Source organism: Acinonyx jubatus, chromosome C1 (genome assembly GCF_027475565.1).
Source record: "Acinonyx jubatus isolate Ajub_Pintada_27869175 chromosome C1, VMU_Ajub_asm_v1.0, whole genome shotgun sequence".
In the NCBI taxonomy this organism is placed as follows: domain Eukaryota; kingdom Metazoa; phylum Chordata; class Mammalia; order Carnivora; family Felidae; genus Acinonyx; species Acinonyx jubatus.
Genome location: NC_069381.1, coordinates 125329415 through 125356388, shown reverse-complemented (window position 1 = coordinate 125356388; position 26974 = coordinate 125329415). Strand labels below are relative to the sequence as shown.

Below are 26974 nucleotides of genomic sequence, written 5' to 3'. Positions count from 1 at the left end.
ACTCTTAACGTTTCCCCTGAGTATTTGCTTTTTTGTCCCACTTCCTTTTTTATTTTCATCTGTAGTCTCTATAGAAGAGGCTGTAACAATAATCAAAAGTCCTTGATACTGCCTAGAAACCTCAGGTTTTTCATAATTTTGGCCACAGTAGTTAGACATCATACTCTATTTGTCCATGCTATGTATTCCCACAAGTTTTTGGTTGTGCCTATAGAATTTGGCCCCAGTAGTATTTTTCTTGGGTATCTTTTTTTTTTTTTTCATTTAAATTCACTGCTACTGTTGTAAAGTAGGGATTTGCACATTAAATGTAGATGGCTTTTCTTAAAAAGTGGGAAGTAAATCTGGCAATACTGTGGCATGGCAACATTACCTAGCACTCCAGACGGGGCATTATGTCCTCTACTATGCCCTGTACCACTCAGGAAGTGTCATTCATTTATTCCATTTATGTTATTTGTCTGGCCCTTGTAAGCATTCACATTTTTAACCCCTACTTTGACTTCACATTTTGGAAAGTATTGTGTACTTGAAATCTTTTGAGCGTCTTAGTTTATGTCTAAACTACTCTCTAATCTCTTATAGACTCTCAGCAAAGTCGAGTTGGAGTCATTGGAGATTTTAAAAGGCAAAATTGCCATTCTCCTGTAATATGAAAAATATATCCTTATACTAATTGTCATCTGACCTAACTTTTCTCTCATACAATGAAGTGTTTCCTCTGTGAACTTTCCAGGCAGGTGGCCTGATTAGAAAATAAGTCCATCTCAGTTAATGTGTGGAATTGATTTCATTAGATTTTATTATTGTCTTTTAGACATCAACTAGTCAGGCAGTCTTCCGTCTCCAGTCTGGTATCTGCCAGCTTTTCCGAGAAACTTTAATTAACAAGGGTTTTGTGGAGATCCAAACTCCTAAAATTATCTCAGGTATGCTTTAAGAGATTTCTCTTAATTTTTAAAAATAAATTTGCTCTCCCCAAGCTGTTTAATATTAATTTTTTTTTAATTTGAGAATCCCGACTATCCCTTAAGGTTTATTGCCATGAGACCTCTTATTTTGAAGACTGCTATATAGCAGCAGTCACATATCACTGACACCAATAATACAACATCTCCTTTCAGAAGTCATTATGTGGTAGTGATTATAAAATTAGGCAGTAGCACATGAAACAAGATTGCTGTTACATACGTTGCACTAGAAACTACTTTCATTATGTAGGTTTTTTTCTAAATTGGTATTGCAATTTTGTTTTGTATAAACTGCATTGTAATACTACTAAATACTACAAGTTAGAAAATCTCATTAATTCTCATTCTTATATGAGAACTTTATTTTAATCATTTAACTCTTTTTAAGTTGCTTAAATAACACTAAAAAGTGTATTACAAATGGCATTTAGTTATAAATCAAGAATTGAACATTGTATTCTTGATAGAATACAATCATTAAGATAGAATCATTAAGAATATCTTCTCCTTTTTTAAAAAATATTTTGGCCTTCTACAGTAGCTTTAATAGATTTGAAATTGATGCAGAAAGGGAGTGTATATATCCAAAAAAGTAAAATGAAGGGATAGCCAAAGAAGTAAATCTGATCTAAATATGAACTGTTTAGAATCAGGTATAAGACTTACATAGACTATGGTTTCTCTGCAATTTTTGATTTTCCAGTTTTTTTTTTTTTTAAGTGAAGTACTTAAACCAAAAGTATGTAAACTGTTTTTACTAGAACTTTGCATTGATAAGTTCACAGTTATTTATAATAACAAAAATGTTTACATTTCAGCTGCCAGTGAAGGAGGAGCCAATGTATTTACTGTGTCCTATTTTAAAAATAATGCATACCTGGCCCAGTCCCCACAGCTGTACAAGCAAATGTGTATTTGTGCTGATTTTGAGAAGGTTTTCTGTATTGGACCGGGTAAGGTGTTGGTGGTTATGGTTTTCTCAAAATTTATTAATTGTACTGTAGTTATGGTTTTAGGAACACATTTTACATACAGATATTTTATTGTTGTTTTTTAATGTTTATTTTATTTTTGAGAGAGCATGCAAGCGGGGGATGGGGAGGGAGGGGGAAAGAAGATCTGAAGCAGGCTTTGCACAGATGGCCGTGAGCCCGATGCAGGGCTCAAACCCACAAACCATCAGCTCATGACCTGAGCCGAAGTTGGACACTCAACTGACTAAGCCACTCAGGTGCCTCTAGGTACAGACATTTTGAAAGCTTAAATCCTTTTATATGTTGGCTATGTAAACACTAGACTTTAAAAACTTGGGGCATCTGGGTGACTTAGTGGGTTAAGCATCTGACTCTTGATTATGGCTCAGGTCATGATCTCATAGTTCCTGAGTTTGAGTCCCCAGGTTGGGCTTCACAGCCAGCCAGAACTTGCTGGGGATTCTTTGTCTCTGTCTCTTGTCTCATGTCTTTCCCCCATGCTTGCTGGTGAGCTCTCTCACACTCACTCTCTCTATCTTGTTCTCTCTCGAAAGAAATAAACTTTAAAACAATTTTTTTTTGGAGGGGGGAGCCACTAGACTTTTAGGGAAAAAAGACAATGTGCTTAGGTAGAAATTCCCCCCCCACACACAAAATTGTATGCTCAATAGTTCTTTAAGTAGTTGAACATCGCTTATGTGAATAGATGCATAACCATTTGATATCCCTACAGAAGTTTGCTGAAGAAAATGTTTGCCTAGGGAAGATCTCATTTTGAAAATGCATGCTTTGATAATATATGCCCCCTGAAATATACCTGAGTATATTATTTATTATTATTTAGGTGTAATTAGCTCCTGTTTGGACTCTCAACTCTCCATGAACACTAAAGAACAAGTAGTTGCAATCTTTCGAAAAATGTAATTTGTTGTCCTTGATAGCCCCTTACTACTGTTGTAAGCTTACAAATGTACCTCTGTATACTCTGCTACCAATTTTATTTCAGAGCTATTCTATTTTAGTATTATTGTTTGTACTGTTCTTAGCATTGAGAATGTGCTATAAAGTCCATTAGAATTTATTAACAAGAAATATCTGATATTTGCTTGGTTATGTTGACATGGCTTTTAAGAAATATTGGCTTAAAGTTCAGCATGGACACATAATCATGTGGCAGATTATTTAATAAAGTGGGTTATAAGCAAAAACCAGCTTTGCTTCATTCTATAAAACTTACCAAGTTATTTTATATATATAAGTTTTTTGGTAGCTAAATAAAAATTAAATACCTGCTGTTAGAAACTGGCAAGAGCATTAATTGTGTTAATTTTCTGGATTTATTAACTAATTTTTTTAATGTATGCTGCATACATAGCCTTGTGCTAGATAACATGTACATAAAAAAAAAATCAACTAGCACTTCTCAAATGTTAATGTGCACATGAATCACTTGAAGATCTTGTTAAAATACAGATTCTGACCGTTAGGTCTAGAGGGAGGCTTGAGATTCTGCCGTTCTCACAAGCTCCCAGGTACTGCTGATGCTGCTGATTTGCAGACCATGTTTTTGAGTGACAAGGGAATAAACATTGTCCCTGCTCCCCAGACAGAATAAGACATGCATACATATTGCAGTCTCAGGGAATAATCAACTGATTTTCACAGTGAATAATCAGATTGTGCTGTGTACAATCAGCAGATTGGTGTTAATTATGTAGTATAGATAGTGTAAAAAGAGGGAGAAGATGGCATTTGCTAGAGTTACCAGAAAAGAGAATGCAAACTGAAGTGGGCTTTAAGGACAGACTACATTTTCTAGTTAGCAGAAGCAGAATGAGTAAAGAGCATGGGAGAAAATAAAAAATAAGACTAGTTAGTGTTAAGAAGAAATGGAAAATATGGGGTAAGATTAAATTATAAAAACATAAAGGTTTTAGATTTTTTGTCATTCAGTCACCATTTGGGAACCATTGATGATCAGTAGTTAATTAGTTAATTACTGAGCAAGGATGTGTTATAGGAATATTAATCTTGTAGAAAAGATGGAGCAGAGCTAGAGTCAGGAAGACTGGGAAAGGAGGACAGTACAGTGTGGACAATAAGAGCTGGACTGAGGTAATGGCTAGAATATATATAATGTTATTTCATTTTTACAAATTTCATTTAGCTTGAGTCAAGTTTTAATAAAATTGAGAAGAACTCACTGTTGGACCTATTTTTAATTACTGAAAAGGCTCTTCAGGATCTTGCACTCCCTCGGGATTCTCCTGAGCCTCATTTATTAATTTACATTTGTTACAGCTTTTACTACATGATTTTAAGAGTTGATAATGAACTTGCTGTCCAAAAGAATGCTGAAACAGATGGCTTATCAAAAGTCTTTCCAAAACCCTATAATGATAATGAAAATAATACCATTTGAGTACTAGTAAATAAAATTTTATGTTTAAGTCCCCAAATTTCCAAACTTCCAAAATTTCCATTTACTGTTTGTTTCTTTTATTAATGTTATAGTATTCAGAGCTGAAGACTCAAATACCCACAGACATCTAACTGAATTTGTTGGTTTGGACATTGAAATGGCTTTTAATTACCATTACCATGAAGTTGTGGAAGAAATTGCTGACACCTTAGTACAAATATTCAAAGGACTCCAAGAAAGGTAAAAACATATTTTATATCCCTATGTGGACTTAATGTCTAATCAGTTTGAGTTCTTCAAAATAAAGCAATTTATGAATTGAAAGTGTAAAGCTATATATATAAACATAAATATATACGGAGGAGAGTACTTGCCACTTAGTTGATCAGTAGTTAATTAGTGAAAAAATGTATACTTCAAACTAGTACTTCTAGATCCAAGTCAGCTTGGACTTCAGCTAGTTAACCTCATTTTGGTGGGGAAGTTTACCAGATTGTGAACCAACCTAACTATATTTTTCCCTTTATGTTACATCCTGAATGTCTGAAAGAAATGCAGCCTATATTACCTTTATAACAGTTTATTATCAAACTGGTAGTGGTAATAATAATAATGTGCTGATAAGAATCTTATACAAAGTTAATAAACATGTTCAGGGTGTTCAAAAAATTGAATTATGTAAAATGTTCACATTAGGTATACCCTCTAAAGTGGCAAATAGTTTCTCCCTTAAAGGTCATTGAAAGTTGTTTACTTGTGATGATGTTTAACACAAAGAAAATAGGAAAAGATAATGGAAAATAAGTTTAGTAAGATCAAGAGTCTTTTTTTTCCTTTCTCCATATTTGAAACAGTACTTAAATATTAGGCTAGAGTAGACTTATCTAATGCTTTGATAACTGACAAAGGACTGTATTTGAAGTTTTTATTTGAAGAGTACTGATTTAACTGTTAATTGTTGATGTATTTGGATATGCTTCATTGATACTTAAAAGGGATTCAGAAAGTACTGTGAATCTTATTTACTCCATTGCAAGTCTAAATTAATCATTGATCTTACAAAAATCTTGTAGCATAAGCATCAATATTTTCCAGGTGTTCTCTGCATTGCATTGTTACTTTGATGACTATGTAATTGTAGACAGCCTTTTTTTTTTTAACCTTAGTTGTCTGAAACATTTCAGTAGTTTTTTTAAAGCAATTTTCATTCAGATAATCTATGGGACAACTAATGTTTCCTTATAAAATAAAATACCATTTGAAACTACAGTGAAGGAACAAAGCTTTTCTCATTTTCTTTTCACATTTATAACTCAAGAAAGTTTCTGACATCTGTTTATTTTGGGTTTTGATATCTTCTCTCTTTAATACTAGAATATAAAATTTCCACTTTGGTTTTTGTAATAACAGATCAAGCATGAATTGGGCCCTTGGGTTTAATCAAATCTTTGTTTACAAATTAGAGACTCAGACACCATCATCACTAGACTTTTTCAAGTAGACTTAAGGTGGCAACCTAGAAAGAAAAGCCTTTTTATATTCTTTAAGTCACTTAGTAATTTTAAGTTTCTGTGTCAGTTTTAAGTTGGATTACCTAGCTTGTGTCATGTCCCTCTCATGTTTATCCTTAGTACTTATTTCTCATAGAAGAATAATATACAGATGTATTTTAAAATATTGGTAGTTATATTTTTGTATTACCATTAATAGAAACAAATGGGGATTAATATCCACGGCAAAGAAAGGCAATTTAAAAATCAATTTTGGGGGGGCACCTGGGTAGCTCAGTTGGTTAAGCATCGGACTTTGGCTCAGGTCATGATCTCACAGTTCATGAGTTCAAGCCCCACATCAGGCTCTGTCCTGACAGCTCAGAGCTTGGAGCCTACTTCAGATTCTGTGTTTCCACCTCTCTCTGCTCCTTCTCCACTTGTGCTCTCTCTCTCTCTCAAAAATAAAAAATTTTTTAAAAAACTAAAGATCAATTATTGGGATCTTCTTAACCCTTCTTATTACATCACGATTTGAATAAATCGGGTGCACAGGTGGCTTCAGTCAGTTAAGCATCCGACTTTGGCTCAGGTCATGATCGCAGTTCACAAGTTCGAACCCCACATCGGGCTCTATGCTGACAGCTCCGAGCCCACCTTGGATTCTGTGTCTCCCTGTCTCTCTGCCTCTCCCCAGCTTGTACTCTCTTTCTCTCTCAAAAATAAATAAAACATTAAAAAAAAAAAAGATTTGAATAAATCAATGGCTAAGCTTTATTGCTCCCATGAAAGTCTTTAAGACTAATCAGGAGATGATAATGTTTTAATTTCTACTGCTTTCATGGAATATAAACATACTTTTCAATCCTATTAATTACATAAAATTTCAAGACACATACAAAATAGAAAGATTGGCCTAATGAACCCCATGTACTCATCACCCAGTTTCAACTATTGTTAACCCATGGCCAATTTTGTTTACCCATTTCTCCCACCCCCTATTATTTTGAAGCAAATCCCAGCTATCATTTCATCCATAAATAGCAAAGATATGCTTTTTAAATCTTACTAAAATAGGATCTTCCACAATTAATTGCAGTAAATATTTGTCTTGTGCCTGTTGTTTAAAGGCTAGACCTATACTGTAGTGGTTATTAAAATGGGAAATTGGCACTTACAGACTTACAGTATAATGGGGATGGGGGAAGATAAGTATTCATTAATTTGGTCTACCTTGATGATAACAAGTGTTAAAGGATTAAAAAGCTCCTTTTAATGCCTCATAAAATGGGTATTTTATATTACTAACAGTGTTAACTGGTGTAAGTTATGGTTTTTAATCCTTTAATACCACTGGGGTGGCAAAACAAGATGAGACTGAGAAAGGTGTTAAATATTTTGAGTATTTAAATTTTGTCTTTAACGTAAAGAATTTGTTGATAACACTGTTTCCTGGTGCATACACTGATTCAAAGAATGATTTTGTATGACATAGGTACTTAACACCTACCAGGTGTTTTTTTCTTAGCTGTTGCCACTACTACAGAAGAGCCTAAAAGTCCCCAAGGCAATTTTTGTATTGAGGCTGATGTTACACAAAACAACATTACTCTAAAAGCATTTTCTTTTGAGTTACCTCTGAATTTAAAAATTTGTTATCAGTAGAACACATAGAACTAAGAGTATGTGCAGTAGACTCTTGGGTCTACATCAGCCGGCCATTAGGGAATGGGCTCCCCAGACAGCTAGAAGCGTCTGTGGGGCTGAGTGGTTCACCTGAAGAAGGCACTTGGCTGACCATGGAGCTGCTACTGCTACCACCACTGAACCTACTCAGATTGCCCTTTCCTCATTGTTGCACATATAATGACTCCTGTGAAATGTTAAAAATGTTTCTTTCTTTTAAAAAATATATATATCAAGTGTGTAGAAGAATAGAACTATATGCTCCTTATTTCATCAGTATCAGTAAAATTTTTATGTGTTGCCACAGTGACCTCTTGTGGAGAAAACACTTCATATATTTTTTTATTAACTGCATCATTGTACAAATAGGTTTCAAACTGAAATTCGGACAGTGAATAAACAATTCCCATGTGAGCCATTCAAATTTTTGGAGCCAACTTTAAGACTGGAGTATTGTGAAGCATTGGCTATGCTTAGGGAAGCTGGAATCGAAATGGGAGATGAAGAAGATCTGAGGTTTGACTTTGTGATTTTTTAAAATTTTCTAGTAAATTAGATTTAAGATATGAAAGAATGAGTATATTAATGAATGATGATCTTTTTTTCACCCAGGTAATAAACCTCAGTTTTATTAACTTTGGTATAGAGCATGATCCTGGTTTAATGTGTGATCTGAAATAAAATGTTGTTTGATGTGGTTTGCCTGAGCTTCTTCGATAGTTTTGTTTATAAAGACCATTTTTTTGTCCCCACCTACCCCATATTTGTAACACTTTAAAGATAGTGACTACTGCCTATGATTTTGTCATCTAATATGTTAGTTCTCTTTCTAAGTTATTGTGTTAGAGAGGATAGACAGCAGTCTAAATCCATCACCACACAGGATTAGGGCATAAAATTACAATCTCCAAGCTTATAAAAATATCTGTTCTTTATTTGGTATATGGTATTATGCTATCTAAATTCACATCATATATCTTATAATTTTGAAGCAAATTATGTGGTTTAATAAAGCAGTTACTATCTACAGTACTTCTATTTTGTTCAAAAGTTCTTAAGTTAAAATATTTAACCCCTCACAATAATTTGTATGGATGTAGGAGTGCAAGGGGTGGTTGTTGTCTTTTTTAGGGCTTTTTTTAAGCGTATTTTGCTCAAAACTCTTTATTTTTGTTTCTTTAACAGTAATATGCACTTATGGTTTTAAGCATTTCCTTCGTTGCTAGATTGCATTTTAAAGCAAACTATAAATTCTGTAATTATTTTAAGCTGAGCAATATTTTCTTGATTATTTTGGCAATTGTTCTTACATAGGATAGAAGCTAAAGTAACAGCCTCTTAGGTATAGAAATTTAATAGGCTTATATAACACTATTAAATTTTAAAGACTTGGAAATACTGATTTTTGTTTTATAAACCTTTGATAAAGAGTAACTTAGGGGCACCTGGGCAGCTCATTCAGTTAAGCATCTGACCTTGATTTCAGCTTAGGTCATGATCTCACGGTTGTGAAATCGAGCCCCACGTCACTCTGCACTGAGCATGTAGCCTGCTTGGGATTCGCTCTCTCCTCTCTCTGCCCCTTCCCTGCTTCCCTGCTCTCTCCCTGCCCCTTCTCTCTCTCAAAACAAATAAACTTAAAGAGTAACAAAAAAGAGATCATTTTAAAGTAGAACTACTTAATGGCAAGAATGTAGCCTATGTTGCTATAGTGAACTTTTATTATGTATAATTGTGGGAAATTATTCATCCATGTTATTTCTGAATCTGTGAATTACTAAATCTGTTTATCATTTTATTTAAATATTTTTGAGTAGCACCTACTAAATGTTAAGTCACTGTAATTTCCTTTTTAAAAAAGAGCAGGATAGACAATTATGTATTTTGTCCACATTTTTTATCCTTTGAGAACCTCAAATAGAAGAGGTGCCTTATTAACTTAAAACTATTTAAAGTTGCTATTTGATCTTCAAATATCTAATTTCATGGAGTTTTTTTGGTTTTGTTTTTTTCTTCAGTACACCAAATGAAAAACTGTTGGGTCGTTTGGTGAAGGAAAAGGTAGGACTACATGCTGGATTTCTTTTTCTAAATCTGGTACTAAAGAACAGTTGCAGGGGGGACAGTCTTCCAGAATGTTAAGATTCCAGAATAAATTAAAAAACCAAGGAGGCTGATAGATTTTTTTTTAATTCTTGGAGAAATAAAAAATATTCAGACAAGCTTTGCTGAGTAAGTTTGATTAGCTCATTATTTGATTTTTGTACTAAGTTGTACTGAGGTATCCCTAAAAGTAGTATCTGTATCAGACTGTCAGGTTAGTCAGAAAGGACCTCAAGATGATTTGAAATTATTTAGAAACAATCTTTTCTGAGTACCCTCACTAATTAATGGGACTTGAAGGTGAATGAATTTTCTTTTCTGCCTCTGCTGCTTTCCTATCTCATTTTTTAAAACTCGAAAGAAGATAAAAGCTGAATTTAGTGTGATCTTCCAAGAAATACAAAGAATTGTGTGTGAATGAAGACAGACCTTGAGCTCCTCCTGCTGGTTGTACTCAAGACTGACTGGGGAGCTCACTTCTTTCTGAAACTGCAGTATTGAGTTTACACCTTTAAAGTGCTGTTTCAGCAGAGCTGGTTCCGGTTTGTCAGCTCTATTGACTTTCCCTCTGTGCTTGAGTTGTAGCAAAATGGTTAGCATCAAAACCGTTGAAATGTGATTGTTTTTCATTAAATCTGGATCATATAATATTCTTTCTAACAAAAATGTCATAACTTCATGTTAATGTTACTGATTTATTTCAATTATAGTTTTCATTTGAAGAAAACTACCAGATTTCTTTTAGATATCTGTACAAAATTTTAAATTATTTGGAAAATAATCGGGTTTTTTAAAGATGAATATTGTAAAAGATGCCAGTTTTTCCTAGTATAATTTATAGATTTAATATAGTTTTTGTAAAACCCAAAGAGATTTAGAATAATTTAACAAAAGTTAAATTGTATCTGAAATTAGATTAACAAAGGAAAGGAATGAAAATCACTTTATTGCAGCATAATTTTTAATGGGGAAGAAATTACAAAGAGATTACATATCAAAAAAAAAAAGAAAGAAAGAAAACAATATTTGAACTATTATTGAATAATAAAAGCTTCCAAAAATTAATTATTAGAGGAATTTATAACATGATGGCAAAATACCATAGGATACAGATGTTCCTTGAAAGAAGAATATTTATTGTATATACAGTGTAATTATAGTAATTTTGAAGACAAAACTTATTTTTAAAAAGACAATTACCAAAATGTTAGCCTTCTTTTTACTTTGGTTAAAAATTTTTTTAATTTATTTTAATCATTTTTTTATAGTATGATACAGATTTTTATATTCTTGATAAATATCCATTGGCTGTCAGACCTTTCTATACCATGCCTGACCCAAGAAATCCCGTAAGTAATTTTATTTTAAATATGGGGGGGGGGGGGAAGCTTTATTGTGACTGTTAAATTGTACAATGGGAATAATGGTTTTCATCAGTAATTTGCAATTTTGATGGGCCACTATATATATTACTACTAGTTTCTGCCAATTCAGGTAGAATGATATTATGAAATTTGAATATTCCAGAAAATTAGTCCCAAAGCCTACATTAAAAATCATTTTCATGGTTCATTCTTTGAAGATTTATGAGGAAGAAATGCCATATAAATAATAAATAGTATCATTAGATTTGCAGACTATAGTGCATAGTATTATCATTGACTTTGAACTAAAAAAACAACATTTTGTCCTGGGAGTTCATTTAATTTGTATTGTCTTTTGACCTTTTACTGTTTTTCCATTACAGTGCTTCCCAAACTTCAGTGTGCATCAGAATCACTTGGGGGGGCTTTTTAAAACACAGATGACTGGGCCCCATCGCCAGACTTTCTGATTAGTTAGTCTTGAAGGCTTAATAATTTGTATTTCTAACAAGTTCTGGGTAATACTGAGGCTCCTGATCCAGGAATCATACTTTGAGAACCATTGGTTTACTGGAAGACAGGGAAAGTAAGTTAAAACATGATAAGAGAATAGGTTAAGCTATGGTAAACTGTTGTTCAATTTACTTTTGTTAAAATTTTTAAAAATCTAAATTAAAAAGACTACACCTGTTGATAATTTGAAGTTCCAAAAATGTCTCAAAATTATATCATACTTAAAAACATTTCAGATGATAAAGTGAAATGAGAATCGGCACTACTTCTTACCAGTTAGATATGGTGCTCTGATTTGTTATTGGAACGTGTTAGAGGAGGGGACTATAAAATCTGATAGAGGGAAGGAAGAAGTTATTATTCAGCTCTCACTAGTTTAATCTTGTTTTGGAGAAACAAATTGTGTTCATTGGAGCAGATTGCATCATTAATTGTAGGGGGAAATGGCCTTGCTCTTTGAACAACAGAGATTTTTTTTTCTCTCATATGAGTAATGGAAATAGAATGATAGCCACTAGAAGAGTGGTGTTTTCTTGTGTGTTTGCTTTGCCCTGCAGAAGCAGTCCAACTCTTACGATATGTTCATGAGGGGAGAAGAAATACTGTCAGGAGCTCAGAGAATACATGATCCTCAGCTGCTAACAGAGAGAGCCTTACATCATGGAATTGGTAAACAACTTAAATATATTTGGGAGAGTAATGTATATTGTGAAAAAAGCACATTTTAAACCTTTTAAAGACTTCTCAGAAACATAGTTATTTGTTTTAATCTTTACTGAACAATAATTATTGCTTAGTACTTTTTTTTGAGTTACTAAATAAAATGATAAATTATGTTGGGCTTTTGAGTTTGTTTGTTTGTTTTTTTTCCTAGATTTGGAGAAAATTAAGGCATACATTGATTCCTTCCGCTTTGGAGCCCCTCCTCATGCTGGTGGAGGCATTGGTAATATTATTTTAATATTATGAGAATATAGTTCCAATCCAGATTTCATTTGGCAAAGTGTTCATTCATTTCTAACTAAATTTCTTCAACATGAGACTTCAAAAAGTAAATTTTATATATTGTTATTGTTTACAAATAGGTCCATAAGTGCTAAGTATGGTACAAATTTGAATTATAACAAATTTTGTGAGTTATGACTAAATGAAAATGTGACTTCCAAGGAACAAAATGAACAGCTAATTTATGTGTAAAATATTGTAATAAATTTCTAGCCATTTTTTTCTCTGAAGAGTTGAGAAGCAAAATGTCTTTTAAATTGAGTATCCTGTTTTCTGCATCCATGAGTTCATTCACAGTAGCCCAAATTGAAGCTCTCCCTCGAGTTAGCTTGGATTATTGCTAAATATTTTGTTGTAATGTAATGGTTCATTGGCTTTTAGGACCACTTCTAGAGTAAATGTAAGAGACCACTCTGATTTACAAAGGGTAAGGGGCACCTGGCTGGCTCAGTCACAGAAGCATGCAACTCTTGATTTCAGGGTTGTGAATTCAAGCCCAACGTTGGGTGTAGAAATTACTTTTAAAAAATAAAGAAATCTGGGCACTTGGGTGGCTCAGTCAGTTAAATGTCCGACTCTTCGGCTCAGATCGTGATCTCACGGTTCTTGAGTTCCAGCCCCACATCAAGCTTTGTGCTGACAGTGCCAGAGCCTACTTGGGATTCTGTCTCCCTCTCTCTCTGCCCCTCCTTCCCATGAGAACACATGCTCTCTGTCTCTCTCTCTCTCTCAAAATGAATAAATAAACTTAAAAAAAATAAATTTATAAAAAATAAACCTTTTAAAAGTAAATGAATAAGTAAAAATTTAGCTCAATTTTTAGGTGTCCCTATCAGAACTTTTCTTAAAATATTTATTTATTTTGAGAGAGAGATAGAATCCCAAGCAGGATCCACACTGTCAGCACAGAGACCGACCCAGGGCTCTAGCTCATGTATTGTGAGATCATGAGCTGAAATCAAGAGTCAGATCTCAACCAACTGAGCCACCCAGGCACCCCCTAGATGTCCCTATCAGAGACTCTTAAAAGAATTCTGAATGTATAGTTTCCTTGAAATTTTTGTTTGATGTTTGTTTGGGTGGGAGGGTTGGTGAATGAATAATATAGTACTGTAAAATTTTTCAAATTAAAAGGGTATAGAAGAGTATGTATTCATCTCCCTGTAAGAAACTATTGTTGCTAGTTTTATTTTTACCTTTGCAAAGATAATCTTTGCATATGCAAAAGTAGACACTTTTAAAAATACATTTTTACACAAATTATAGCATACAATATAAATCATCCAGTACCTTGCATTTGTCACTTACTGTATTTTCTCATTTGTTCCTTATCAGTACTTAGTTAGACATTTTCAGTATTTTTTTAACACTACATAGAATCAATCCATTGAAAGGGTACATCAAAATTTGATAGACATGTAGGTTGATACCAGCCTTTTGTTATTACAAACAGTGCTCCACTGGATACAGAATTTAGTTGTTTTTGTTCGTTTGTTTTAATGTTTATTTATCTTTGAGAGAGAGAGTGTGAGCAGGGTAGGGGCAGGGAAAGAGGGAGACACAGAATTTGAAGCAGGCTCCAGTCTCTGAGCTGTCAGCACAGAGCCCAACATGGGGCTCAGACTCACAAAACCATGAGATCTTGACCTGAGCTCAAGTCAGATGCTTAACCAACTGAGCCACCCAGGCGCCCCTGGAATTTAAGTTCAAATGGGAAATGCACAACTATTTTCTCTCAGAGTATGCAGTAATGTGCATTTTGTTTAATTCACATATTTTTGTGACTGATTGACAATGTAAATTTTAATCAAACTTGTGGACATTTGAATTGTTATCAAATACCACACATTTTTTGGTAATTAATGATTAAAGGGAAGATGGGATATAGTCGGGTTTTTAGATTGGTATTAGATTAATACAAAGTTTGAATTTACAGCTGCAGATTTTTTGGTAAGGAATAGCAATAAAAATGTTAATTCTCAGGGGCGCCTGGTGGCTCAGTTGGTTAAGTGTCTGACTCTTTGATTTCAGCTCAAGTCATGATCTCATCAGGCTCTGCACTGGCAGCATAGAGCCTCCTTGGGATTCTCTCCTCTTTGCCCTCCTCCCACTCACTCATGTGCTCTCTTCCTCTTTCAAAAATAAGTAAACATTTTAAAAATGTCAATTCTCTTATTTATATTTCTGTCTTAGAAGTTAAATACATTCCTGGGGCACCTGGGTGGCTCAGTTGGAAGAGCCTGCGACTCTAGACCTTGGGGTCATGAGTTTGAGCCCCACATTGGGTGTGGAGATTACTTAAATAAAAACTTAAAGAAAAAAAAGAAGTTAAATACATTCCATTAAAATTAAAAGTTATTGCTGTATAAAAATATTCTTTGCATTTTTTCTATAATGTCTTCTACAACTTTGGTGAAATAAATTACACACACAGAGTTTCATTTGCTAGTTCTTTTCGGTTTCTTAGGTGGTACTTGGTCTTAATTCTGACAGTGATACAGTATTTAAGTCACATATCAAAATCAGTCTCTTCTGCACTCAGAACATTTACAATAATGTATCCTAGAGTCTTATACTAGGAATCACTACATTACACATCTATTGAATTACAGTAAATTTCTGGTGTTTCCATTAATAAACTTCCCTGAAGAAGTTTATGGCTCTCGTCTTATACTGATGGTCTAGACTACATAATTAAGATTCTGGTCCCATTTGAAAACATACAGGCTTATAAAATGACTTTTTTGTGTTTGCTTAAATCGTAAGTTTTGTATATTTACAAGATTTTTGTAGTTCACAGAATCCATACAACTTAAGGATATCTCATTTAGTCCTTCCCACATACAGCATCATTTCTATTTCTGTATCAGACCCAAAACAGTTCATTTTAAATAAACTCAAAATAATAGAAGTATTTTGTTAATCGACGATACTATGTTGGTAGTTTCAATAAGTAAGACCCTGAAAGGTTTTCAGAAAAGGAATTAATGATTACTTTTTTCCCTAGGATTGGAACGAGTCACTATGCTTTTTTTGGGATTGCACAATGTTCGCCAGACCTCAATGTTCCCCCGTGATCCCAAACGACTCACTCCTTAAAGAAAGCTGTGCTGTTTTTATTCTTTCCAGTAACCTGCTATTGATCAGGCTATTCCTTAAGCTACTACAATGGAGTATATGTTTTATCTAAAGTGCCACAGTTACTTTGGATTAATTCAATGTAGGTTACTTTAAAAGAGAAGATTTTTATAACTTTGGACATGCTTCAGTAGGAAATGGTTGAACATTTTAATGAAAAATTCATATGGTTATGTTAAAAAATTCATATTGCATTACTACAATAAATGTTAACAATTTTAAACAGTTCAGATTGTGTAAGGTTTTTTTTTTCTTTTCTATTTTACAGTGGCTATATTAATGTCTTAAATTTTCAATATTTGGGCTTATTTTTTTAAATTCTGACATTGAAATAACAGTTTCAGGGAACTGAGATTTTAATGAATGTATAATTGACATATTATGGAAAATTAAGCAGAAAGTATCAGTTCTTTAAAGTTGTTCCCAGAAATCATGTAAAGCAGGTGAAAATACTGGTTAGAAAATATTCAAAATAATGCTGTCTTAAATTGTTAAATTCTGAATTGAATTTCAATAAAATTTTAAAACTCGTTACATTTGTCTTTGTGTGATTTCATGGCAGTCTGATTTTGTAACTGGTTCTTGGCATTTGTAATTTGGGAAAAGAAAAAGTACACAACTGATTTATGTAAATACCTAAAAACAAATGAATGCTGATATATTCGCAACATGTATTCATATCAAGATACAAGTTCAGATGGATTATAGGAGGATAGCATTCTTAAAGCTGAAAGCTTGGGTTGCTTAATAGCCTATTTCATATAGATTAAAAAGTATTGCTGAATTTTCCATTTTTTTTTAAGTTTATTTGTGAGAGAGAGAGCATGAACAGGGGAGGAGCAGAGGAAGAGAGAGAATCGCAAGCAGTCTCCACGCCATCAGCACAGAGCCTGACGCACAGCTCGGTGCCCACTTCAAGAGTCAGATGCTTAACTGACTGAGCCACCCAGACACCCCTCTATTTCATTTTTAACTGGTACTAATATTTAGTGAATGTCACTAAATTAATGCACTCTAATTTTTCCTACCAAAAATAAATTTTTGAGTAAGAATTACAATTAGAACACTTTCTCTCTATTAAATATGTTGATGTTAATTCTACAGTGAACCACATTAATGGGCAGGAACAAAACAAATATTTTCCTACAGGAAGAGAAAAACCAATACAGAAAAAGAGGGAGGTCAGAAACTTAGGACATTACTCCTGGAACGTAAACATCTGCCTGTTACTGTTGAAAGTTCATTTATTTCACCACCTAGATTATAAGCCTCTGTGAAAGTACAGACTCAATTTTTATGTCTTTCCTTCATATTCTACTAGACTATCTTGAGTACAGTTGGCACTCCGAAAGTATTCAAGAAATTTAAGCCACACCAAGAACAAATGGACTACTAACCATCTTTTTGTATATTAATTCCCAGGCCCTAAACTAATAATGGCCTAAAGCTGTTCTCAAATTCATAGAATTATAGCTTCTTTCAAAGTAAACAGTCTGTAAAGTCCTAAAATGATACGATCTTTTTTATTTATTATGAAGTATTCCAAATATGCCAACCAGATTAGATATGATAAAAAGGACACCCCCTGTACTTGCCACCCAGCTTTATCAAATCTTAACATTGTCATATTTGCTTTCAAATACTTTATTTCCTTTTTCAGGGGAAAAGACGTGGAGACAGTTAAGGTGTCCTGTGTACCCACTCTGATCCTATCCTGCTAGAACTATTACATGAATTCAGTGTTTTTTTAATTTTCATGGTTTCATATTTTAGCTAAATAGTTCTCATTAACATTGTCTAGTATCGTTTTGCAGATTTATTTGGTATGTATATCCTGAGATTTTGATTGGAATTACCTTAAGTCTGTAGAATAATTTGGAAAGACTTGGAATTTTCTTCTCTTTAGTCTATCCTTTAATTTTTTGGTATTTTTTTTCTTTAAAATATGTTGGTACTCTTTACCATCTTTTGAAATGTTTTTTTTTTAATTTTTAGTTTATGCTAGAGTATCTTACTATTTTTTTCTATTGGGAATGGGATCTTCTTCCTATTACATTTTTTAATAGTTACTGGGGCACTTGGGTGGCTCAGTCAGTTAAGCCTCTGACTTTGTCTCAGGTCACAATCTCACCGTTCATGCATTTGAGCCCCCTCATCGGGCTCTGTGCTTTCAGCTCATAACCTGGAGACTGCTTCAGATTCTGTGTCTCCCTCTCTCTTTGCCCCTCCCCTGCTAGCACTCTCACTCTCTCTCAAAAATAAACATTAAAAATTTTTTTTTGTTTGTTATGAAGGCATAAGAACACTTCCAGTTTTTTATGTTACTTTTTTTTTTTTTTTTTTTTTGCAGCAACATACCTGAACTCTTAGTTCTATAGTTTGTATTGACTTAATTTTCAAAGTAGATAGATAGGAAGGAGGATAACACAGTAGCATATGGTATAGATTCTGTGGCTCTACTGCCTGGATTCAAATCCTGATTTTGTTGTTCATTAGCTGTATAAACTTGGGTAACTTGCTTATCCTCAACTTTCCTCATTTGCATAATCTTATCTCATGGACTATTGTGGGGATTAAAAAGTGAAAAACCCTTAGAACAGTGCCTAGCAGGTAGAATAGTGTCTGGCAGATAAGGAGTTTCATCTCTTCCTGCCTAATTCTTACATCATATTTCCTTATTGCATTAGTTGAGCCCTTAAGTAGAATGTTGAATGAAAGCAGTGATGGGACCATGCTTTTTTTTGTTGGTTTCTATTTAACTTAAATACTTCTGAAGTCTCAGGATTAAGTGTGATGTTTTCTATAGGTTTTTGAATAGATGCCATTTGTCAGGTTAATGAGATTCCATTTGTTAAGAGTTTCTGTTATGAATGACTTTTAGGTCTTCTTCAGTTTCACCTTGCAATGTTTTGTACTGTTTGGTGTTCCGTGTACTAATTCTTCACATCTCTTTGTAAATCTAACCGTGTGCTTCTGGAAAGAATGTATATTCTGTCCCTGTTGAGTGTACTGATAGAAATAGTGTTGATAGTGTTGTTCAGAACTAATCCATTTTGGGGTGCCTGGGTGGCTCAGTTAGATGTCTGACTTTGGCCCAGGTCATGATCTCAGTCTGTGGTTTCAAGCCCTGTGTTGGGCTTTGTGCTAACAGCTCAGAACCTGGAGCCTACTTCGAATTTTGTGTCTCCCTCTCTTTGCCCCTCTCCACTCGTGCTGTGTCCTCTCACTCTCTGAAAAATAAATAATACATTTTTTAAAAATTACCAAAAAAAAAAGGAACTCTATCTTTTACTGTGTTTTTTGTCTAGGTCCATCAATCACTGAAATTTGACAAATGAGGGGCTCCTGGGTGGCTCAGTCAGTTGAGTGTCTGACTTCAGCTCAGGTCATGATCTCACAACTCATGAGTTGAGCCCTGTGTCAGACTCTGCTGTCAGCACAGAGCCTGTTTCGGATCCTCTGTCTCCCTCTCTCTCTCTGCCCCTCCCCTGCTCTTGCTCTCTCATGCCCTATGTCTCTCTCTCAAAAATAAATAAGCATTAAAAAAATATTGTAAAAAAAAAAAAAGAAATTTGACAGACGACTTTGGAATTTTTCTCCTTTTCTGTAAAATTTTGATTCGGGTATTTTGACACATTCTTTATGTTATTAGCCATATATACTGTTAACGATTTTTACATCTTTCTGATGAATTGGACTTTTAATCTGATGAAATGCCTTTTTACAACTCTAGTAATGCTCTCACTTAAAATCTGTTTTATCTAACTTAATATAGCCATTTCCATCTTGTGTTTATTGTTAGCACATATCTTTTTCCGTCATTTACTTTCAGCCCACCTATGTTTGTGTTTAGTGGATTTCTTATAGACAGCATATAGTTGGATCTTGTTTATACATTCTGACAATCTCTACATTTTAATTGGAAAATTTTCCCCAAAAGATTTAATGTAGTTATTTATATGGTTAGATATGTATCTACCATTTAATGTTTCCTACTTTGTCTCCTGTTTTTTGTTTTTCCTTTCTTGACTTTTTTTAATGACTTTACATATTTTTTAGCATTTCATTTTCCTATTGATATTTTAATTGAACTTCTTTGTATTGTTTTTTAGTGATTGCTCTAGAGACTATAATATATATTCTTAACATTTATAGTCTATTTATAGTTACTAATTTCATGTTTAAGGATTTTATGTTTCTGTTTATAGCCATTTTTTTTTTTATATTTTTCTTTTCCAGTTTGTATATCTATGCCATATCAGCCTCTCATTTTTGGAAAGTTTGTTTGAGATAGAAAGTTTTATGTTTAATAGGATAAGGCTCATAGAATTCTCTTATAGTTTTAAAATGTTTTAATCTTGTTGTACTTTTTTTTTTTTAGACATTTATCTGTTTTTTAAATCTCTTCACCTAATGTCTTTAGCTTTGGTCCTATGGATCCTGTCTGTGCTTTTGGTTTTTTGTTCATTAATTTCTGCTTTTATATCATTTTCCTTCCTTCTACTTTCTTTAAGGTTTTTTTCCCCCTAGTTTGCTAAGTTTCAGTTTTATTTTTTATAGACCATAGTTAATATACTGACCTTTATTTTTATCAAGTTTTGTGCCTTTTTTTTATATCTGTACATTTCATCAGGGTTCACTTTTCTTCTTACTAAAGTACCTCTTTTCTTATGTCTTTAAGTTAGAGCCTGTTGATTATAAACTCAAAGTATCTTGTCCTCTTGAATGATAATTTGGCTCAGTATAAAATTCTAGGTTGGCAGTTATTTTTCCCTTAGCACTTTGAAATATTACACCATTAAATTCTCTTATTGTCTATGAACAGTTTACTATCAGTACGGTTGTTTTCCTTTGCAGATAACCTGGCTTCTTTCCTTGGCAGCTTTTAAGTTGTGTCTTTATCTTTGAACTGCTACCAATTTTGATCTATTCAATAGTTATCTTGCTCAGGAATGAATGTGCTTTTTGTCTAAGACCCACATCTATTTTCAGTTATGAAAAATTCTCAGCAAGTCGCTCTTCAAATACTGCTTTACTATTGTCTCCCTTTTTTCTTTTCTTAAAACTCCAGTTGGCTAAATTTGGGCCACTAACTACTCTGTTGGGTCTCTATTCTCATGTTTTTCATCTTTGTTCTGTGTTCTGGATGAGTTCTTCTCCATGAACTCCATGAGTGCTGTCTTCTAATTGATTTAATTACTCTTCAAATATGCCTAGTCTAAAATTAACCCCATTTATTGCATTTTTTTATTTCAGTGACTATATTTTTCATTTCTAAAATATTTAATTAGTTCTTACCTCATTTATGCCTATTTTTGTTCATATATTTGGTGGGAATTAGGCCATCATTTATGCTTTCAATAAATTCTTTATCATACTGTCCTACAAAACATTTTTGCCTGGTTTTCTGTTGGTTTTGTTCTTGACATGTGTTCACATAGAGTTATCACATGTAAACCCTGTGGACCCTCTTCAGGAACATGATTATAATATGAAGGAAGAAAATAACATATGAACAATGAGTACATGCTATCTCTTAGCACAGTAGTTTTCACACTGAGTTGTTGCCCAGTTGGCTTTTGCAGGGGCTGTGAGGGTAGCAGGCTCCACAGGAAGTTCTCTGGCAGTTGCATGGAGCAACAAAGGATTCCACTGGGGTAGAGTCAAATTTGTTCTGAAGCTTTTGCCATGGACCATTTCTTGCATTGCATAAGTAACTTTCAGATTTATTTTTTCTCTTTCACTTATTTATAGTTAAGAGCACTTTATGAAATAAAACTTTGTTAACTAAAGCTGAAACATGTTTAAGACTTAAAAAAATTTTTTTCCTTGAAGTACATTACTATACAGATGGGTCATATGAAAATATATTTTTCAGCAAACAGCTCCTACAAGCTCTGGAAGGTGGTTTTTTAAAGGGGTGGAGTTCTTTTATTTTTTCCAGATTTATTGAGATCTAACTGACATATCTACAAGTATTGAGACCATTAAAATATTCTTTCCCATGGGCCAGCCTGGTTTTTTTAAGGCCGCAGTTACAAACACCTTAGTGATAGTGGCTTTGGCACTAATTGTAGAGAAAATACAACATTCTCCTAATTTCTGTTCTAATTCACCTTGCTGGCATTTGAGGATTTCTCTAGAATTTGAGTTGTATTTGTTATCTGGTGGCTTCAGTTTCTCAAAAGTCCGATGGACCCTGTTTAAAACAAACATTTTTGTTTTGCCACTTCGTCCAAGGTCAACACCCTGCACAAAGGACTATGGTTAACAACACCAGCCGGAGTAGCCCTTTGTTCCGCTGTGTGATACATTACCTCTGCCTCATCAGTACAGCAGAACCCACACCACCTGCCCCTTGATGTCTGACCCTTCAGATGAGCTGCATCTGTCATTCCTTCCCTTTGCTCAGCCGCAGTGTGTTTTCTTTTTATTCATGGGACCCTGGCAAAGTTCCTTCAACTCTTCCTTTCCAACACCTGCGTCTGTCTCCAAAGATCCCACACACTTTCAAGAATGGCTCTTCTGCTCCCAAAGCTGCTCAGGATCTTCCAAATAATTGATCTATCCAATTGAATATACCCCAGGCTATTCAACCCATAAAAAACTACCACCTTACTATTAAGACCACAGGGTTTCCACCTTAATTTTTGTCTAAAATTTTTGTTACTCTTGGTATGCCTGGGTGGCTCAGTCAGTTAAGCATCCAACTTCAACTCAGGTCATGATCTCATGGTTTGTGAGTTAGAACCCCACATCAGGCTCTGTGCTGACAGTGTGGAGCCTACTTGGGATTCTCTCTCTCTCCCATCTCTATCTGCCCCTCCCCCACTTGTGTTTTCTCTCTCTCTCTCTCTCTCTCTCTCTCTCTCAAAAATAAACTTTTAAAAATATAAGTTAAAATTTCTTGTTACTCTTCATTCCTACTGTTTCTTCAGCTGGATTTTTCTTAATTTTTTTAATGTTTAGCGAGAGAGTGCGAGCAGGAGAGAGATACACAGAATCTGAAGCAGGCTCCAGACTCTGAGCTGTCAGCACAGGGCCCAACAAGGGGTTTGAACGCATGAATATGACCTGAGCCGAGGCCAAACACTTAACCGACTGAGCCACCCAGGCCCCCTCAACTGGATTTTTTTTTAAGTTTTTTAATTTAACAGAGAGAGGGAGAGAGAAGATCCCAAGCAGGCTCTGCTCTGTCAGCACAGAGCCCAATGCAGGGCTACATCTCACAAACCTCAAGATCATGACCTGAGCTGAAATCTAGAGTCAGACTCAACCAACTGAGCCACCCTGGTGCCTCTTCAACTGAATTGTTTAAACAATTTGGTGTAGTGAGGTGCCTGGATGGCTCAGTTTATTAAGCATCCAACTCTTGGTTTCAGCTCAGGTCATGATCTCACAGTTCATGGTGTAAAATACCACATTGGGCTCTGCAAAGACAGTGCATAGCCTGCTTGGGATTCTTGCTGTCTCTCTCTGTGCCCCTGCCCCGCTCCTATGCTATCTCTTTCAAAAATAAATAAACGTTTTTAAAAAAACCAATTTGGTGTAGTAATGAGGAGTCAGACCTGATATAGGAGTGTAACCAAGTCTCAGCTCTCATGTGTAGATTTAATGCCTACCTTGCAGGATTGTGAGGACTAAAAGAGAGATCCAGGTAAAAGCTCATTTATAGTTCTAGGCATATAAAATATATTCTCTGAACAGATATTCTAAGGGCAGGGACCACATCTTAAAGTTTTTGTAGCCTCATATTCATAGCAAAATGTTGAGTACATGGTTTGTGTCTGATACTACTTATAAATTGATTGGTTAATTTTGGTAGTTCAGGGATGAAACTATTAATAATAAGCCCAGAACAAGATGTTTTTACACAGGAGTTTATTTTTAAATTCCTAAATCTAACCGTGTGTGTATATATTTAATTGAAGGACCAAAGTGTGACCCAGAGGCTTTTAAAAACAAGCCATCTGGCTAAGAGTGGTGGCCACCAGTTTGCAAAGTCTTAGCACTTTTTTGTACACTCTTTCTTCAAATCCTTGCTTGTTCCTACTTTGCTTAATTAAAACAAGCCACCAGACTCTTAAATGCTGCTCAGAGAGATGGACTGGTGGCTGCCACTGTTTTTAATAGATCAAGACATCATTATGTCCCTAGAGCAAGTAAACGCTCTACTTACAACATGAGTAATCGTAGGGATTACTCCCACGTTTTTCCAAATAACATTTTAAAACCTTATCTCTTCAGGACACCTGGGTGGCTCAGTCTGACTTTTGATTTCAGCTCAGGTCATGATCCCAGGGTCATGGTAACAAGCCCTGCACAGGTCTCCATGCTGAGCATGGAGCCTGCTTAAGATTCTCTCTCCCTGTCTTTCTCCCTTTGCACGCTCTCTCTCTTTCTCCAAAAAATAAAAAATAAATAAATATTAGCTCTTTAAAAATAAATAAATAAACAAACAAAACCTTATCTCTTCAAGGTTTTCAACTTCTCTGACAATCAAATTGAAACATCAATGAGATACCAAACTGGTGATGATAAGACATGCTTATTGTTTGCAACAGGATGGAGAATTGGAAACTTTGAGGCACTGTTGGTGAAGTGTAAACTGGCAATCAGCCAGCTTTTCTGGAGGGCAGATTAGCAGCAAAATGTGATTGTGAGGGGCACCTGGGTGGCTCAGTCCTGTGAGTGTCTGACTCTTGATCTCAGTTCAGGTCTTGATCTCAGGGTCATGAGTTCAGGCCCTGTGTTGGGCTCCACATCCTGGGTGTAAAGCCTACTTAAAAAAAAATTTTTTTTCATCCTAACCCTAAACAAAATGTGAATATGCATAGGCCTTTGACCTGTCATTCTTAGAATTTTTCCTAACAATACAGATGCACACCAAAAAAAAAAAAAAAGACATCATAAGGATATTTATTACAGCATGAAAAAAATGCAAACAACCCAAATTTCCATTAAATAATGTTTTTATCCATGTTATAGAGTGTTAATCAGTCATTGGAAAACACAAGGCAGTCCTTGCTTTGAACAGTTGTGTAGGACCCTAAAAATCATACAAACTAAATTGCAAAGCAATGTAAAAAGGGAGGGAAATAGGATTGTTTTAAGACCTTTAAAATTCGTCAAACATTTAAAAATGAGAAAACTAACATTTATTTAGTACCTTATAATTTAAAAATATTAAAACATTGAGAATTCAGGTGTTTCATTCTTCCGTAAAAAATATTTAGCAAGAGTAATTTGAACAGTGCTGGTCTTCTAGTCATATAACTTACCGCATGGAGTGACCAACTCTCCTATGCTTTGATGAATTACCACACTCCTTCCTACATTCAGATAAGCCTCCAGCACTTTATCCTTTGTACTTTCAGTGTCATGAAATATCTGCAAGAATTGCTGTAATGTGAAACGTTTTGCTGTGGTCACTTCCTCTGAGACATCTTCATCCTTTCCATCACAATCCTTGTTTATCTCAGTAAGTTCATCTTTGCTAAGTTCCTCTAGCTGCATATCTGGAGTTTCTCAAATAGGGCAATGTCACCATGGCCAGCTATTTTTTTGAAGTCTATTTATTTATTTTTGAGAGAGACAGAGACAGTGCCAGTTGGGGAGGGGCAGAGAGAGAGGGAGAGAGAGAGAATCACAAGTAGGCTCCACACCATCAATGCAGAGTCCGACACGGGAATTGAACTCACAAACCATGAGATCATGACCTGAGCCAAAACCAAGAGTCTGACACAACCGACTGAGACACCCAGGTGCCCCTGGCCAGCTATTTTTCCTATAACTCCATGTACATTCGATTCAGATTTCACTTATGGAGTTCTCTTTTTCTTTGCATTACTTTCATCTTTGTTGGCCAATTCCCTCTTTCAATTATCTGCCTTTGTAAAATGTCACATTACTTCATTAGAGGAAGACAAGGAGGAAACACAACTACACACTTTGCTCTCTATAAGTGATATGATTGGTCACTGAACATGATGAACATCTGTTATTTGCAGAGTGATTTGTGGACTGGAGAGCTAGCAGTGTTTATGCAGTTACTCAGTTAATACACCATAATAACTGGAATTTGAACCAAGTTGTTAGAAGTCTGGTGTAATTTAACGGAACAGTGGTACCTGAAAGCTGTCTGTATCAGAGCCATGCCAAGCTAGGAGTACATATATATATTCATTGTTATTTCAGTCTCTTTATGTAGGCTGGGCATTCTCTATTTTCCCCTTATCCCACTCACTGCCCTTCTCCGCTCATGCTGTGTACCCTGGGAGTCCAGCTTCTATGGACTGTGTCAACCAGGTACCCTTCTCAAAGGCTTCTAATTGGATTTGGTCTTTGGAAGGCACCAATAGGAGATTAGAAGGAAGGAGAAGAGAAAGGCCAGAATATTTATTTTCCTTCTCTGCTGGGCCACATTTTGGCCATGGCTGCTCTCCTCCCCGAAGGACACAGCTTGCACTGAGCAGAAGGTTACAGCACCCTGTGTATAGCCACAGCTTCTTCTCAGGTTCCAGTTAGTGCTGTCTCTCTTTATCCCTTCAGACACAGAGGCAGCAATAGCTTTCTATAGTTGCTGGTTCCAGGGTGTATCACCATCCCTTTCTGTTTTCTTTAAACTTCCCAAACCTTTGTTTTTGACCACTTCTCAAAGCTGTCTTTGAGCATATCACTCCTGAGTGTGCCGTATGTTTCCCACCAGGACCCTAACCTAGATACCATTTCACACTGTGTATGGAAAATTATATGTACATATCCAAATATGTGCATGCGCTGATGGAGGTCTGAAAAGATATAAACGGTAACATAATTTTTAACCCTCTGCCTTTTTCCTATCTGCTTTTTAAGTAGGGGGGAAGACACCTGGGTGGCTCAGTTGATTGAGCGTCCAACTTCAGCTCAGGTCATGATCTAGAGGTTCATGAGTTCAAACCCCACATCAGGCTCCCTGCTGTCAGCACAAAGCCCACTTCAGATCCTCTGTCCCCCTTTCTCTGCCCCTTCCCTGCTTGTACTCTGGCAAAAATAAATAAGCATTAAAAAAATAATAAGTAGGGGACGCCTGGGTAGCTCAGTCTGACTCTTGGTTTCAGCTCAGGTCATGATTTCACGGTTCCTCAGTTTGAGCCCCACATCAGGCTCTGTGCTGACAGTGCAGAGCCTGCTTGGGATTCTCTCTCTCTCTCTCTCTCTCTGTCTCAAATAAATACATAAACTTTAAAAAATCTCTATATATACATACATATGTATGTATACAGATATATAGATATAGGTATAGATACAGATATAGATACACACACAT

The 26974-nt window shown here is 35.0% G+C and overlaps 1 protein-coding gene across 3 annotated transcripts in view; it reads left to right on the top strand.

Annotated features, from left to right (window-relative positions):
* DARS1 (aspartyl-tRNA synthetase 1) overlaps positions 1 to 16200 on the top strand; it is a 62654-nt gene extending 46454 nt beyond the window's left edge. For all 3 annotated transcript variants that reach the window (XM_027055869.2, XM_015065969.3, XM_027055871.2), the window contains 9 exons: positions 818 to 929; positions 1790 to 1924; positions 4460 to 4607; positions 7913 to 8059; positions 9562 to 9604; positions 10915 to 10995; positions 12081 to 12192; positions 12398 to 12469; positions 15536 to 16200. In XM_027055869.2, the coding sequence (XP_026911670.1) occupies positions 818 to 929; positions 1790 to 1924; positions 4460 to 4607; positions 7913 to 8059; positions 9562 to 9604; positions 10915 to 10995; positions 12081 to 12192; positions 12398 to 12469; positions 15536 to 15627 (942 nt within the window). In that variant the 3' untranslated portion in view covers positions 15628 to 16200. The remainder of the gene's footprint in view (positions 1 to 817; positions 930 to 1789; positions 1925 to 4459; positions 4608 to 7912; positions 8060 to 9561; positions 9605 to 10914; positions 10996 to 12080; positions 12193 to 12397; positions 12470 to 15535) is intronic.
* The last annotated feature ends 10774 nt before the right edge of the window (positions 16201 to 26974 follow it).